At 48.9% G+C, this 15,900-nt stretch overlaps 1 protein-coding gene and 1 non-coding gene across 2 annotated transcripts; both read left to right on the top strand.

The window, feature by feature from the left end:
• The first annotated feature begins 2,962 nt into the window (after positions 1-2,962).
• Positions 2,963-11,231, top strand: EIF5 (eukaryotic translation initiation factor 5). The gene is made up of 11 exons (XM_061579702.1): positions 2,963-3,152; positions 4,975-5,371; positions 6,149-6,230; positions 6,359-6,531; positions 6,961-7,072; positions 7,487-7,626; positions 8,828-8,989; positions 9,455-9,616; positions 9,775-9,939; positions 10,129-10,269; positions 10,568-11,231. The coding sequence occupies exons 2-11, from the start codon at positions 5,300-5,302 to the stop codon at positions 10,664-10,666; spliced, it is 1,308 nt and encodes a 435-aa protein (XP_061435686.1). The 5' UTR covers positions 2,963-3,152; positions 4,975-5,299; the 3' UTR covers positions 10,667-11,231.
• LOC133339313 (small nucleolar RNA SNORA71) lies at positions 10,341-10,470 on the top strand. The gene has a single exon (XR_009754706.1). It is a non-coding gene; the product is annotated as a small nucleolar RNA SNORA71 (small nucleolar RNA).
• Positions 11,232-15,900: the final 4,669 nt, after the last annotated feature.

The following is a 15,900-nucleotide window of genomic DNA, read 5'->3' as shown; positions in this document are numbered from 1 at the left end:
ACGAGAGGACTCTCGCCGCCACGCATATAAAGGATTTATAGTGAAAAACTTTGTTTTTACGGGTTAATTTTTTTGAACTCCATTCAGTTTGTCAAGAGAGGTAATTGAGGTCATCAGCTGTCAATCCATACGGTTTAACCATATTCTTGTACAGGGGAAATTGAGATTTCAGGTCCATACGGCGTACAGCCGTTTCAATACGAGAAACAACAACAAAATGTTTGTCTTCATAATAAAGGTTTTTAGGTTAGATCGCGTAAGTATAAATGTGTCGTAACCCTCCACGTCCCGACACAGCCAGTAATGTGTGTCACGTAAACAACGCGACAATTAGTTACTACTTCAGCCCACCGGTGTGTTGGAGTGTAAATCCACACAACATTTACAATTTGAATATTACGCTTTGCTGGTAATTACATCAACCAGAATCGGGGGATTTGCCAGAATAGTGAAGCAATCCACCTGCTTCTGGTCTTAAATAGAGCAAGAGTAGGTCATCATTCAACCAATCAGATGCAGAGCTCAGAGGCGGAGGAGGGGGGTATTGTAATTAAATATTAGTAATTAGTTAATTAGCATGTGTTTCCTCTATAAGGAATGCAGTTGTAAGATGTATTACTTAATAATACGCTTCCAGGTCGCACTCAGCCTGTAGCTGTCAGAGGGGTTAAAACTACATGTATTTGTCTCTCAATTCAATGGATTCTAGAATTAGTCTCGGCCAGTAATAATTAGTTTTACATAACACTTCAACGTTATCAAAATCAATTGAGTGTCCTTGGCAAGTATGTTCTGCATCTGCCGACAGTTGTGTCTGAGAGTATTTGATATTTCTTTGGTGTTCGTGTAGTTTTACGCTGTTATGTCCCGTCTGTCCAATATAGCATCTGCCACATAAGCAATTCATCAGTAAAAATGTTCTTGGTGTGGTTGTCACACCCGATGATGATTGCTTGTGTTGCAATCGAAACGTGATTTAATTAATTTTATTTTATATCTACGTAACTTTACCGAAAGAACCAAAGAGTATGGATCCATGCAGTCACGAAAACTTCCAATCTAGATTGATTACACACCTTCTGTTGATAACTTAGGAAATTAATCTTTAGTACAAGATGCTGTTTTTATTTTATTTTGTGTACCATGTCAAATTTTACTTAGATTTTTTAGTTTTTTTTAAAACTTTAGCTAATTTGTTAATTACTTCTGCAATATATAGTATTTAATTGTTTTAATAACCTGATCGCTTTCAGCAGTATTGCTGTTCGATCTTCGGTCGATCTTGCTTTGACATTCAATGCTGTTAATTTTAGCATTGTTGTAGCCATTTAATCGTAGAGCTACCTTTAACATTTGATACTTTTCTCTGGTGATGGGACTTTGTAGGATGAACGTTGAGATATAAAAGGGCCCAGGGTGGCCAATAAGCTCTGAATTGGTCTGTAATACGGTAAGAACTGATAAGGGGTTGAGAGGTATGGGTCCTGATGAAGAGTCCCTCAAACAACGCAATCTGGCTGTTGCCTGATGATGCCGGTTGTAATTACTGGCGAAACGTCGTACTCAGATTGTAAATGTTGTGGCTTTACTCGTAACGAATTGGCACGTTCTGTTTACGTGACAAACCTTACTAATTGGCTGTGTCGGGTGGTGGCGGGTTTAACGACACATTTATATTTACACGATCTAACTCAACTAAACCTCTTATGATATTGGTCTCGAAAGCCAACCCACGTGCTCAACACTTTGAAGCGTTGACGTCACCATACACGCTAAAGTGACAACGGGAAGACGTCATCAGGCTGAACGCTGACCACCCCCCCCACCCGCGCAACGCGGGTGCGGAGGTGACGTCACCGTGTACATCAGCGCGTGACGTCACCAGCCGGATTCGTGGCGGGTGACGTCACCATCCGGATTCATTGCGGATGACGTCACCAGCCGGATTAGTGGCGGATGACGTCACCAGCCGGATTTGTGGCGGGTGACGTCCACCCATTGCCTCGTGGGCGCTTGTTGGTCAGATCACTCCCCACGAAACGCACGAGCAACACATCAACTGCCCATGCAGATAGAGTCACGCGGTTATGCTCCGGATTACAATACGCAACTTAACCATGCATTCTAAAGTTAAACGTTTGGGGTGCGTTTTATTATGCGGTACATGTGTGTAGGTGTGTTAAACCAAGGTGGTTTAACAAGTTTGGTGGTCTTCTTGGTGTTTTCGGTAAAGTCACGTAGAAGGGAATTAATACAATAATATAAATAAAACATAATAAAATAATTGTATAATATAAATAAAACATAAAATAATTGTATTGTTTTATTTTTATTATTTTATTACTTCCCTTCTACGTGACTTTACCGAAAGAACCAAGAAGAGGAATCCCTGCAGTCACGAAAGCTTTAAATCGAAATTTAAGTTTGGTGGTGCGTCTTATAATCCGGTGCGTCGCCTTCTAACCCAGCAAAAGGGGCGGAGCCCCAATAGCAGGGAGGAGAAGAGAGTAGTGGGCGTGGTCTCGATGGGGAGGGGGGGCGGGGCGGAGTTTGCGCGGGAAACTTCTGGAAGAGAGCGCGCGCGACCGCCCTCGTTCGCTTTCTCCCCCCACCGCCCCGCCCTGTTACGTCACGTCCGGTCCCGCGGTGACGTCACGCGGTGCCATATCCGGGGCTCGCGCGCCCTCCCGCGCTCAGTCCCCGCCCCGCGCCGAGGTGAGAGCCGCAGCTCTGCCTCCTTCCCCTCAGCAGCATAACGCGCTCTATTATTATTATATCTCGCTATTGCACTTATATTTAAACATTGTAGGGAAATTCGATATCTCTGCAAGTATTTTTTTACACCAGGTTTTTAATTTTAAATATTTTTTTTTCTCCTCAATTTGTGTTAATCTTTCAAGCACCCTGTTATTATGGCGCCTGCTCGGTATTTGACCAAGCACGTCCGTTAATGATATTTAACTGAATTAATTTCCCAAGGTAATTATTGGTGGTTGTTTAATGCCGCAGGTCTGAGTCCCCCTCTCTCTGCTCCACGGAGCCGCGCGTCGGGACCTCGGCAGCCGCAGCAGCCGCCTCTGCCTCCGCCTCCTGCCTCCGTCTCCTCGCTCTCGCGCGACCCGGCGGTTTTATGTCTTTATTTTGCGAACACGGTACGTGTCCCCCCCCACCCCTCCCCCCGGTTTATTAATGAAACTCGCTCGCGTTTGTCGTGGAGGATAAGCCGTCGTTTAACGCCTTCGTCGTCGATTGCCTGTTGACGCGACCCCCTTCGCGGCTGATTTCGACGTGTTTCGTGATGGCGCGCGCTGTCGACGGTTCGCGGTTTTTGTTAAAGAAAAGCTTCGCCCGAGATGCGACCGGTGGTGGTTAAAGAGGTCTGATGTTGAAGGCGACGGCTATTAACGTCGTGGTGGGGGTGGTGATGGTGGTGGTGAGGGGGTAACCGCGTCTCGTCGTCGACGCGACCCAACATGGCCGGAGGCCTCCGCACAAGATGGCGGCGGTGGTGGTGGTGGCGTCCACGCTGCATGACGCAGGCGGACGTGAGCGGCTGCTCGTCCTTGTTTCTGTTTAGGCTGAGTCCACCTCGGTGCGGGATGGGTTAAAGGGCTGGGGTGGTGGTGGGTAAGGGGGTCGAGAGAAGTGTTTAATGCGGAGCGGATGGGGGATTGAACGACGCCGCGGTTCGTAGCGAGGTGTGCGTAGGTGGTATATCGTTCCTCATCGCCTCCCATCGTCGTCGCCACTCATGTGACCCCGACCGCGTGTAACCGAGATATTCTCCTGTGGCGAACGAATTCTTGGCGCGTGTACTCCTGAAACAAAAGACAATTGTGTTCGCCCACGTGGTGTGTGTAAAACGTGCGCACGGACTCGGCCACGTGTGCAATCCAGTCTTCGGCCTTGGGTGAGCGCACGCCCCTTGCTCTTGTCCATTGTACGGACACGAATTCGTGCCACGTGTTTCCCCCCCCCACACCTTATCGGTCATCTTTGCTGTATGACTCGCCAAACCCTAAAGTTCTCTCGCCCCTTTTTCGCGCCTCCATTCCACTTAATCTGTTAACACCTCGTAGTCTTTGTCTCAATTCTTGCTATTCAAAATGTGGTTTCGCGTAATGCGTTAGTATTTTATCATCCGCCCTAGGCCTATAACGTGGTCATTGACCTCCCTGCTGTATATAGCCGTGTTGATGGGGGTGGGGGTGGCTTTTACCAACCTGTACCTTAAAATACTTGTCGATCATGTTTAATCCCAGCCCAAGCGGGAAACGACTCCCACCTTTTAGTCGGCCCCACATGTCTACACGTGGGTCTAGACACTCCCAAGGGCAAAGTCTTGAGGGCCCTTCGTTCCAATCCACCCGCACCCACGTGGTATTCTCCGCAGTGTGTACTGTACATGTGCCTAGCACGGTCTCCCCGGTTTCGATGTATAGCGTCTTTGTCAAGTCCTAAGCGTTGCAACGTGTGGTTTAATCTACCTGTACTTGCATGGTTTTATCAGTGCATGCGCCTATATGTATAAACTGGTAATGCCTATGCGCACGAAAGTGAACGACTTTAGTATGGGCTGATTAAATCGCGCATCGTGTACAGGTATCTGTGCAATGAAGTTAATCACCCATCTAACGCGGGAGTCGAGGATTCGCCTCAATTTGACTACGTTTAGCTCTGCTTATGCCGCCGTATTTTGTGCGTCACCGGCATGCAATCGGCATATATCACACCTAGCAAGTAATTTATGCATACTTGAGTGAAAAGGGTCGTTTTTTAAATGCGTCAATGGATGAGTCAACGCGCCGCCTCCTAATGAGTTGATGGGCGCGTATAGAGGGAGGGGATACGGCCATTTCAGCAGCAGCGGACTGCATCCGCAGTGACGCGGCTCGCGCATAATAACGTCGGGTCGCGTCGAAACCCCGTCTCCTCCCTCCCACCACGCGTCCTCTCTCCCCCCCCCTCCAACAGAGCTGTTTGGCAGCCATTGCAACCGAAGTGGAGCGAGAGGCGACGCATTTGGGCAGAGCCACCGCGGCGCGGAAGAGATTTTCATGTCCGAGCCGAGGCTCCGCGTCAGCTGTGTGTGTGGAGCGAGCGCCGAGACGCAGCGCCAGCAGCAGAGTAAGAAGAGCGAGCCGCGCAGCCGGAGAGGAGCAGCCGCCGCAGCAGAGCCGCTCAGCCCACCCCCCCACGCCCGCCAGCGTCGCCGCCACTACTACCGCCACTGCCACAGCAATAGCCACAGCAGCAGCAACAGTCACAGCCCGCCGTTGGCCGCGCGCCCCCACTCGCCATGGCGCTCAACGTTAATCGCAGCGTGTCCGACCAATTCTACCGCTACAAGATGCCACGACTTATAGCGAAGGTCGGTTTGGGGTGGGCTGGGTGGGCTGGGGGTGTGGGCATAGACACGCTGGTGTGATGGGTGAAGTGAGACTCCGAGACCCACTAGCGTCAGAATCGGAATATTTGTACTGGAGGAATACCATGGGCTTTTAAAGCTCTTTCACAGATGTTCAGTATGTTACTGGAATGTAGAAGCGAGCGATATATTTGACCAATTGATATATGGATTTATGTTAATTGCAGCAGTGCCAACATGATTATTTGGAGTTTGTTAAAATTAGCTTTTTCAAACATGACACGAATGTAATTGCCCAATGTCAGGCTAGCCATTCCAGCAGTGCCAGTTTGCTATCCTTGGCCCAGCACAAATCAACAACTAAAGATGAATCGAATACGGCTGTGGCTGTCCACATTGAAAACGTTTGGGTATAACCGTCACCTGAATTTGAGAAAGCTTAACTTAGTGTTTGTTCAGTTTGGCCGTTCTATATCTAGCAATTATACACGTGTATATATTATAACGTACCATGTGAATGTCAACCCAATTCACACTTTTGCACATGTTTTGCTAAACAAAGCAACTAGTCAATGGTTCTGTTTGAGACCAGTCACTGGCTGCGTGTTGACTAGTAGTCTAATTTAGCCTATACCCTTTGTGCTGGAGTTTGCACACAATGTTGAATTCTTTGCTATTGTTACCTCTTATGGTTAAATGCGTAATTGGTACTCGTTTGCTAAAATGTTGGGTTCCTAATGCACATGTCTGCTGGACCTGCGTTCACTGTTCCATCTCCAGGTCGAAGGAAAGGGAAATGGCATCAAGACAGTGGTTGTGAACATGGTTGATGTTGCCAAGGCTTTGAATCGGCCTCCAACATGTAAGTGGATCTGTGTAACTGCACGTGAAACTTGCACGCAGACATTTTCTTCCAACCGCAGTGGATCAGTCGTCCACCTGACAATAACTGTTCACCACTCCCACCCCTTCCCCCTGTACGTGTTGCAGATCCAACCAAGTACTTCGGCTGCGAGCTGGGGGCACAGACCCAGTTTGACGCTAAGAACGAGCGCTACATAGTGAATGGCTCGCACGAGTCGAACCGCCTGCAGGACATGCTCGACGGATTCATCAAGAAGTTCGTCCTTTGCCCAGAGTGTGAGAACCCTGAGACTGACTTGGTGAGTGGTTGTTGGGGGTGGAGTTGGAGGGGAGTGTACGGGGGGGTGGCTGAGGAGGTTTCGGGGATATTCGTCACTTTACGGAGTGGAAAATAACGTTGACAATCTGACAGCAATCTTGAGTTGACACATGATCACGAAGAACAGATTAGATTGACCAATATCATTACAAAATGAGAGCAGTGACTGTCAAACAGCTTTAGGCTGCCTTGCTCAGACAGGCAAGCTGCTGTATGTTGTGCAATGAGAGCAATCGTGGAAATATTGTGGGAAGCGGGCGTATGATTAGCCATTTACACTCCAGCATTATGGGTGGTGAAGGTGGCCAGTGTAGTACGAACCACACAGGCCCCCTGTTTGCTGTTCAAGCCTTTATGTGCTTCCTCGCAACAATTGCGTGTTCAATAAATATTTTGTTTTATGCAACAGCATGTGAACCACAAGAAGCAGACCATCAGTCAATCCTGCAAGGCATGTGGCTACCGTGGCATGCTGGACACAAAACACAAGCTCTGCACCTTCATCCTCAAGAACCCGCCTGGTAAACTGGATTTAGATTTGCAGACACAACATGCTCCGGTAAACAAATTCTTCACATGAGGCTGCTGCATTGTTTACTGGGACTTTTAAAACATGCTGAGATTGTAGCGCTATGTTGGTAATTTAGTATGTGGTCGTGTAAAAATTGGCTTCACGTTACTATAGGGAATGCAGTATAGTCTTGTCGATGCAGTAACATTCAGGTTTACAATCCCAAATTGCATTGAATTCATAATCGGTCAAAATACAAGTGTCTCGGCTGTACAAAAGAGTGGTGGTTCTGGACAAAACAATCGCAGTGCAAGCTGAAAATGAGTTGTAGACGGCAGTGAATTATAGTTGGAATAGAGGCAAGTCTGACCTTGAACGGGGGAATGGGTTCAGAATTTTGACTGACGGTTTGTTGTGTGAACAGAGATGAGCGAGAGCACGGCCAAGAAGGACAAGAAGGAAAGCAAGAAAGGAAAAGGCGAGAAGAATGGCTCAGTCTCGAGCGCTGCGGCGGAGAACGCAAACCAGCGTGCCAACGGAGAGGACATCGATGTCCCTGAGGTGGTGAGTGGCGCCGTCAAGTTGGGCACTGGGGAGGGGTGGGGGGCGTTTTGTGGGTCACTGGCGTAAATCTCAATCTTCGCGACTCGCAGACGAAAAAGCCTCTTGCAAGTAATATCTATAGTGAAATGCACATGGTAGCATGATTTGCATTTCAAAGATTCGGTATGGAAATCCTTTACAGTGAATTCAGTATTTGGATTCTATTTAAATGGAACACAGAAAATATCCCCCCAAGTCATGTTTTGAACATTTCATTTCTGTGACCTGAGGCAGGAAAGTTGTATTTTTTTCTATCTACTGTTACTTTACCGAAAGAATCAAAGAATACAGATTAGTTGTGTTTGTGGTGGAACCATTGTTTTTTAAAGCCCCTGAGATGAAAACCGCTTGGCCAGCGCAAACCAGTCATGTAATGGTGCATACGCTGGTAAAAACTACGCATCGTCAGGTCTAATTATGACCTAGCATTGTTGCCCCTCTAGAACAAACGTGGGCGAGCGCTCAAAGAGATGGCTGATGACTCGCAAGCCAAACGTTGGCTGTATTGTATGGATGTTTGTAATGAGGTGGGTCGTCTAAGGTTTGTACACAGGGTGGGTTGTGTGGTCAAACCAGGTCTTGCGAGGCATGGCGAGTGTGGGTTATGGGCACATGCTTGTGTAGTGAGATGTGTAGGTGTGTTTTACGAGAGCTTCTTTAGAAAGGGCTGGTTTGCGGATGTATATAGAGCCCGCTTGCTAGGTGGCAGGGGTGAGGTATTGGATCCTCGACTTGGACAGTGATGGCGGTGTCTTGTGCCATCGCCGCACACGCGTCGAATCAAAAGCAAAGGGACAAGTCCTTACTGACAACTCCTATCATTTGTCATTGCTGAAGGAGTTGCCCCCCTACCTGAAAATCCTGGCTCCGCCATTGTCTTAACATGTTCTCATTTGGCAACATGGAATAAATGGCTCTTACGAAGGCTCGCTGGGCAAGGTGAGATGTAGGTGCCTTTACGAGGGCTGTCATCGGGGTGCATATTGTGTGGGTAGGATGGAGATTTGAGCGGAGATGGGGGTTGTGTTAGGGCTTATTTGGGGCTGGAATGTATGTGGCTATAGCTAGGCTTGTTTATCAGGGCAGGTTGTGGGTGAGTTGTGAGCACTGGTTAGGCGAGGTGAAAACATGATTCTTAACGAGGCCTCACCCATGCATGCAGGCTGGCACAGTCGATGACGACGACTGGTGTGATGACACGTCTGAGGAGGCGCAACGGCGCCGCATGGACGAGATGAGTGAGCACGCCAAGATTCTCACCATGACCGATGACCTGGAGAAGCCCCTGGAGGAGAGGGTCAACATTTTTTATGACTTTGTCAAGGTACCAGACATTGGCACGGGTGCCCCCCTCTACATTGCACTAGCTGGATTCTTGCAACCTTTGAAAAATGGTGAGTTTTGTAATGGGAGATGGATACTTAATTTATAACTAATCCTGTTTGTTGGTGATAGAAAATCCTTCTTTGAATTCACGATTACTGAGCGCAGGGGCCTCGTTGCTAATGATGAGCAACAGAAACCAACATTTTTTTGCAATAAATAGTTTTTTTATTGAGCCATATTATCAGTAACTGCTTTGTCCTCTATATATGGTCAATTAACACATGCAAGATGAATGAGACTAATTGGTCATGTCTTGTGGATGGTCCTCAACATAAGTGGCTTGAAACACAGCCACTAGTGGTAATCAACTGATAGGGATTCGACTGGAAAGTGGAGGGGTAAGCGCTGTGATTATGGCCACAATGTTTCATCTTGCTCGGTGGCGATGTTGTGGCGTGTGCAGCACAAGCGCGATGAGGGCGTCCTCGAGGGCGCAGACAAGGAGCTGGTGGCCGAGGCAGAGCGGCTGGAGGTGCGCAACATGGCGCCACTCATCCTGTCAGAGCTGCTGCTCAACGAAAACATCCGCGACCAGCTCAAGAAGTACAAGCGCCACTTCCTGCGTGTACGTCCGCTGCGAGTGGGCGCAAGACACACCGTTGCTTGGCCAGGCCACCGCACCCAGCACACCCGACACTTGCAGGCCTTTGCACCCATCATAATCTGTGCCCTCAAATGTTGTAGTTTATGTTTTTATTTGATCACGTGGCTATGTCTTTGCAGTTTTGCCACCGCAACCTGAAGGCCCAGAAGTACCTTCTGGGTGGGTTTGAGTGCGTGGTGCGCGTCCACCGGGACCAGCTGTTGCCCAAGGTGGCGCACGTTCTCAAGGACATGTACGACTCGGACCTGTTGGAGGAGGAGGCCATCCTTGGCTGGCACGATAAGGTAAGGGTGGCGCACCGGCTTTTGAATGACAGCTGTTGGAAAGGGCCCCAGATTATGTTACGTTAGACCTGGTCTTCATAGTTGACTTCGGGTGTTCAGTGCGCCCACTTTATACGTTTGGTTATTACTCATTGTCAAACTATGGTGTCTGAGCGTCATGCTTAATGAGATGCATGCACATTCGTGCAGGTTTCAAAGAAATACGTGTCGAAAGAGCTGGCCAAGGACATCCGTACCAAGGCGGCCCCCTTTGTCAACTGGCTCAAAGAGGCTGAGGAGGAGTCTGAGGATGGCGAGGACGATGAAGACGACGATGACAAGGATGTGGAGGTTCGAGCAGCGCGTGCACGTATACATGGGTGTGGGGCTAATGCAACGACGCGTGTTAAGGGCCACGCGAACCCTGCTTTCGAAAGTGGTCAAGCGTTTTTCCATCGCTTGGCCATTACTAAGGCAGGGAGAGAAACAGGAGGATTTTACCGTGTTTGTGAGACGTGATTCATTCTCACCAAACCTCGTGGCCTTCTTACAACTGCATTCAACATAATGTTCCGTGCGATTAACTAAATCACTTGTGTGCTGCATAGCATTGACTATAGAGCTTAATGGCCCCATATCATTTTCTCAGGTGGTGTACGATGAGAAGACCACCCACCTGAAGGTGGAAACCATCAAGAAGCCAGTGCAGGCGGAGGAGGAGGCAGATGTCGACATAGACGCTATCTGATACCCGCAGCGTGCGCAACCAGAACGGATCCCACAACGCGCAGTGGCAGAAGGCGCCACTGCGTGCGTGGTGCTCGCCAGCACGAGAGTCACGCACCCCACCGTTGCCCCCCCTCCTCCCTTGCTGGCGCTGTTGTAGTCTAGAGCGCAGGCTCACAAGCTGCTGCGTACATCGCTTCCGCATGATGCCCGTACAGGCATGACACCCCCCCCCCCGCTGCCTTGCAACGTGCGTGGCTATCTCGTGCCACCACACTCCGGATTCTGCATTCTCTCGTGCTACCAGGCCTCTTCACTCGCCTGCCTTCCCTCTCACCCCTGCATCCACGGCTTACAACTGGTGGCATGGCTATTATTAGTCGAGTACTTGTGTGTTTTTTGATAATCGTAAACGGTGTTGCTGATTGTAGTTAATGTACTTCTAGGTCGGTGATGGTATAAAGGAAGAAAGTGCTTTTTTTCTTTTATGAATGCTTCACAAATAAAATTTTGCCTGTTTGCGTTACTGAGTAAACCGAGCTGCTTGGCAGTCTCTTCTGTCTGAATAAAAAATTGTGCTAATGAAATCTGGCCTGTTGAACAATGTGTCTGCTGCTATGCGTTTTCGGCACTGGTATTGTGTCACGTCAATTTTTGCCCCACGAATTACTATACTTCGAGGTTTGGAAATGGACAACGATTTTAATATTCAGCATGGTCCACGCTCAAGTTGATGCAGTCTGAATTCAGAATATACAGAATCCTTGGTCAATCCCCTGCTGGATGAGGCCAACCTTAGGGGTGGGGGGTTAAACTGGTGTGGGTGGAAGAAGAATCTTGCAGAATTAACTCGCTCGAGCAATGGTTGGGGATTGAACGGAAGTTTGATTTCTGCTCTTTTTCCCAACAGTAAATGTGGACACGAGTTAATCGGCAAGCAGAATGGTTGGGTTATGTGGGTACTTGTGATTTCCAAACGGGGGGTGGGGGGGGTATATCCAGTGTGGAAGAGAAGGCCAAAATTGTCGCCTAATTATGCTTTTAATGCCACCGAGTTGTGTGTACTAGCTTGACTCGTTCTTTCGTGGGACCGAAACCACTGCTTGGGAAATGCGCACCTGGGTGACCGCAAACGATGCCACTCGGTGGCCTTGGCGGTCGTGGAAGCTGCACCATGTGCTTTGTTAAAATTCGCCCGAAAGACAACTCTGGGAATAGAACCCGACCATGTGGAAATATAGCCAAAGCCTCGCCTTGCCACAAGTCCTTTGTCAAAATCTTGCTAAAATGAGTCTTCACCGTTAGAATATTTCAAGTTTGTGTTAAGTCTGAGAAAAGATCAAGGATGGTCACATTTGCAAGAGTGACATGGGCCCCCAAACGTACAAGAGCCAAAAATTAAAGTACAACGAAGCAAATGGGATTCTGAGCAAAAACATAAACGGTCAATCTTGATTTGAAGCTTTCGTGACTGCAGGAATCCATACTCTGGTCACGTGAGAAATTCACGAACATTTAATTCCCTATAGCGTAAGTTGGCTCGGGAAGCCTGTTTACGTTGATCGCAGAGAAATTAAGTTTCAGAAACATTGGGTGATATGTGTACTAATGTAAACCGACAAGGACATGCGGACCCGAGCAGAGTAGCCTGGGGTGCCAACGCTTGAAAATGCGTGCGGCCCTCAGATTAGTTAGATTGTGCCCGGGCTCCTATGTGGTATTGCCTCGTTGATTTGAGCTCAAGATTATCTGGCACCGTAACTAATCTCAATTTGCATACATCTCGCTCCATGCTAAGGCTGCAGTGGTATTGTGTCAACGATTCGGGTAAATCGTTTCAAGACCTTCATCTAGGCGTTGTGTCCTTGGCTGTCCGAGACGAGTATTGACGCTTATTAAAAACGCGTTTCCATGAAGGTCAGCGCTTTTGTGACATCGCTGGTGACATGCGAACACAATGTATAGGGGAGTGACGTATTGGTGGCATTCCTGCAGCGCGCCTGATCGTAACTTTAAAATTGTGTTCATTCACGTGTAACAAAGGCAGGTGCGAGAATTTGTCCTATAATTGGCTGGCGTCTTTAAATACCAATCCATGGTTGGAAACAGACCATGCGCTCATTCACACAGGGAGCTGCAATGGTAACACTTGTACCTCGCAGCAAGAACGGCCTGGGTGTGACACCTGGCACGGGCGATTTGTGTGTCCAGCGAGGACGTTTTCACCCGGTCTGTATGGGGTTTCCTCCCAGAGCAAATGACATACAAAAATACAATTGCTGTTGGCCAAACGTCCCGTTGCAGGACCCTCTTAGAAAGGTAATCGGACTCCTTGTGACCTTTGGGTAAATATATGCACCTCGTCCGAGTGACTTGACTAGACACTTAATGAATAAATACAGTCGACTGTTTATGATTCGTTAGGCCAACTGCTTGCACATTCTATGAAGATGGTAACCTTTGGAATAATGTGACGAAACCACAAGTTAAAATACAATCTATTCTTGGACCTCGGGACGCGCTGTTACGCAGTGGCATGTGCATCATGCAGATGTTGATTCGCACAAGTATTGACAGTGTCACATTCTCTGGATAAGATGCACGCCAGGCTTATGCCTGGTGTCAATAAAGCTATACTATTGTGATCACAGAAGTTTATTTCCCACAGAGTGAAGCCCACTGGGATAAGAAGCTCGCTTTCACGGACGACTTGTTCGGCAGACGTCAACGCATTCTACGATTACAAATATTTTTAAAAAACCATCCCTGCCTCCAACTGTTGCCTGAGATTATAGGTATTCAATTCGAGATCGCTGTAGGCAGAAGAGAAGACAGTTCTTGAGCCGAGATTTGAGCAGGGACTTGAAGTCGACAGCATGGACGGCTGGGAGTAAGGTAACGGCTGCCTGTTTGCAGGGGCAGGAGGGATCGACTCACACCAAGCGGAGGTTGACTTGGGGTCTCCCATCATCGCGGAACTGAATCGTGGGAGTCGGATCGCAGGATCGGTGGAGAATGGGTCAAGGCGAATGACGAATCGGCTGCAGGGAGGCGTAGGGTGCAGCGGTCATTGAACCAAGGGCACCTTGGTTCAATGACAATTGGTGTTGGCCAAATGTCCCATTGTAGGACTCTCTTGAAAAGGTAACCGGACTCCTTGTGACCTTTGGGTAAATATATATGTAAATACTTATACACCTTGGTTCAATGGCCGTATTGTCTTGTTTGTATTTATGGCAGTGCGCTACGTTTATTTTGGCCACGCATTAAACACGAGTTTCCCACCCCCGAACCGAGGGATTAGAATCGCGTCGCCTATCGCAGTGCGGTTGGACAAGAGAGGTCGGGGGCTCACTTTAAGGGTGTCAAGTTCAAGTTCATGTATTAGGTCTAGCCCTGTGAGCCATTCGGCTCTTGAATCGGGTGCAACTGCAACAAACAAAAAACAAAAACATGAACAAGAAAACATCTTAAAGTGACTATGTGCAAACAGAAAATCCAAGAAAGACAGCAAAATTTTGCAGGAAAAGCACCGTACACCAACACTGTGTGCAAAAATCCCAGTGGTATGCAAGTCAAACAACAACCACAAAACAACTTAGATTAAGGCAATCAGTCTAACTCTGTACTACAACAACCAAACATGGCCAAACCAAAAAACTTTTCGAAAATCACCAAAATAAAGCCATAAAAGCAATGAAACAGTGATCATAGGAACTGTGACCGAATTTTCAGGTTCCAGAGACGACTAACGAAGACAACTGAATCTAGATTTGAACGAAGACGACTCACCTTAGCTCGGCGCCAGCGGCATGGGCAGCGGTTAGAGCGCTGCGCTACGAACCGTGAACCCGAGCTCACGGTGCAACACCAGAGACGGTTATCTGAACCACTCCTGGGCCTCCCCTAGGTCGACTCAGCTTCCAAAAAGTACCTGGTACGATATTGTAAGCAATGGTCACTAGGGGAGTGGTGCTGGTCACCAACCCGTGGAGGCCTTCATACGTGCCACTTGCTAACAACACTGTTCAGGACATACACGATAACACACCCAGTCACACACTAACACCCCCAGCCACACACACTAACACACCCAGACACACACACTAACACACCCAGCCACACACACTAACACACACACACACTAACACACACACTAACACACCCAGACACACACACTAACACACCCAGACACACACGCGAACACACCCAGACACACACACTAACACACCCAGCCACACACACTAACAACAACCGCCATTCGCCACTAAGTGGCGGTGACGTCACCACGATGCTTGTGCCAGGCCAAGTGCACCTTGAGGCCACGTGAAGTGTCGAACGCCCGCTGGCAGGAGGTCACGGGGCAGACCCAGCAGGTGCCACGGGTCGACTGACCGAGATGACCGAGATGACTGGCTGATGCACCACCTGTGCCCCCTACTGTACCAACTTGCTGTGCTTTAGCCACCCGGCGCTCCGCTCGTTGTTGTGAGCGTCGCTCCTCCGCCCTCCGTTGTTGTTGGAGGGCGACTGCCTCCAACTGCCCAGTAGCGTCCTTCACCAGCCTCCTCCACTGAGGCCGATCTTGACACCGCTGGTACCAGTCATCGGCAAGTCCACTCAGCTCCACGTCCTCCTGTACCACATCACTCCATCTCCTCTCTAGCCCGTGCCGCGCCCGTTTAGCCCCCTCGATCCGGCCGAACAAAAGCTGTTTAGGCATGCGGTGGCTGGGCATGCGGGCTACATGACCCAGCCAACGCAGCCTTGCCTGCCGGAGGAGCTCACTGATGGGACTTTGCCCAGATCTTTCAAGGATTTGTGAGCTCCTCACACAATCCAGCCTGGTTAAACCCAGGATGGATCGTAGGCAGGCCAGCCTAAATGTTTTCAACCGGCGAAGATGCTCCACTAGGGGGGTCCACGTTTCGCAAGCGTAGAGAAGGGAGGGAATGACCGTGGCCGAGAAGACCTGAAGCTTCGTGCGGAGCGACAGACCAGGTAGCTTCCACACAGCGTTACGCAACCGATGAAAAGATATTGCCGCTCGACTGATTCGGAGTGAGACCTCTGCTGATAAACTGGAGCCGGTCATAAGCACACTGCCCAGGTATGGGAAACTCTCCACTCTCTCCACAACTGCCCCATCACCAATTGGGAGTTGTGGGGGTGGAGTGTCCGATGGTACAAAATACCCAGGCAGGTGCTTAGTTTTGGTGGGGCTGATGGTAAGGCCCCACCTCTTAGTGGCACGCT

The sequence above is a fragment of the Lethenteron reissneri genome, chromosome 8 (assembly GCF_015708825.2).
Source record: "Lethenteron reissneri isolate LAM-NWPU_2019-01 chromosome 8, ASM1570882v1, whole genome shotgun sequence".
Taxonomy (NCBI): Eukaryota; Metazoa; Chordata; class Hyperoartia; order Petromyzontiformes; family Petromyzontidae; genus Lethenteron; species Lethenteron reissneri.
This window is presented reverse-complemented; position numbering and strand designations above follow the sequence as displayed.

Excerpts from the sequence above, each read along its gene's own strand:
- EIF5 (XM_061579702.1), top strand. The coding sequence starts at position 5,300 with ATGGCGCTCAACGTTAATCGCAGCGTGTCCGACCAATTCTACCGCTAC. Across the intron at positions 6,231-6,358 it reads TTTGAATCGGCCTCCAACAT|ATCCAACCAAGTACTTCGGC; the intron begins GTAAGTGGATCT and ends TACGTGTTGCAG. Across the intron at positions 8,990-9,454 it reads TTTTTTATGACTTTGTCAAG|CACAAGCGCGATGAGGGCGT; the intron begins GTACCAGACATT and ends TGGCGTGTGCAG.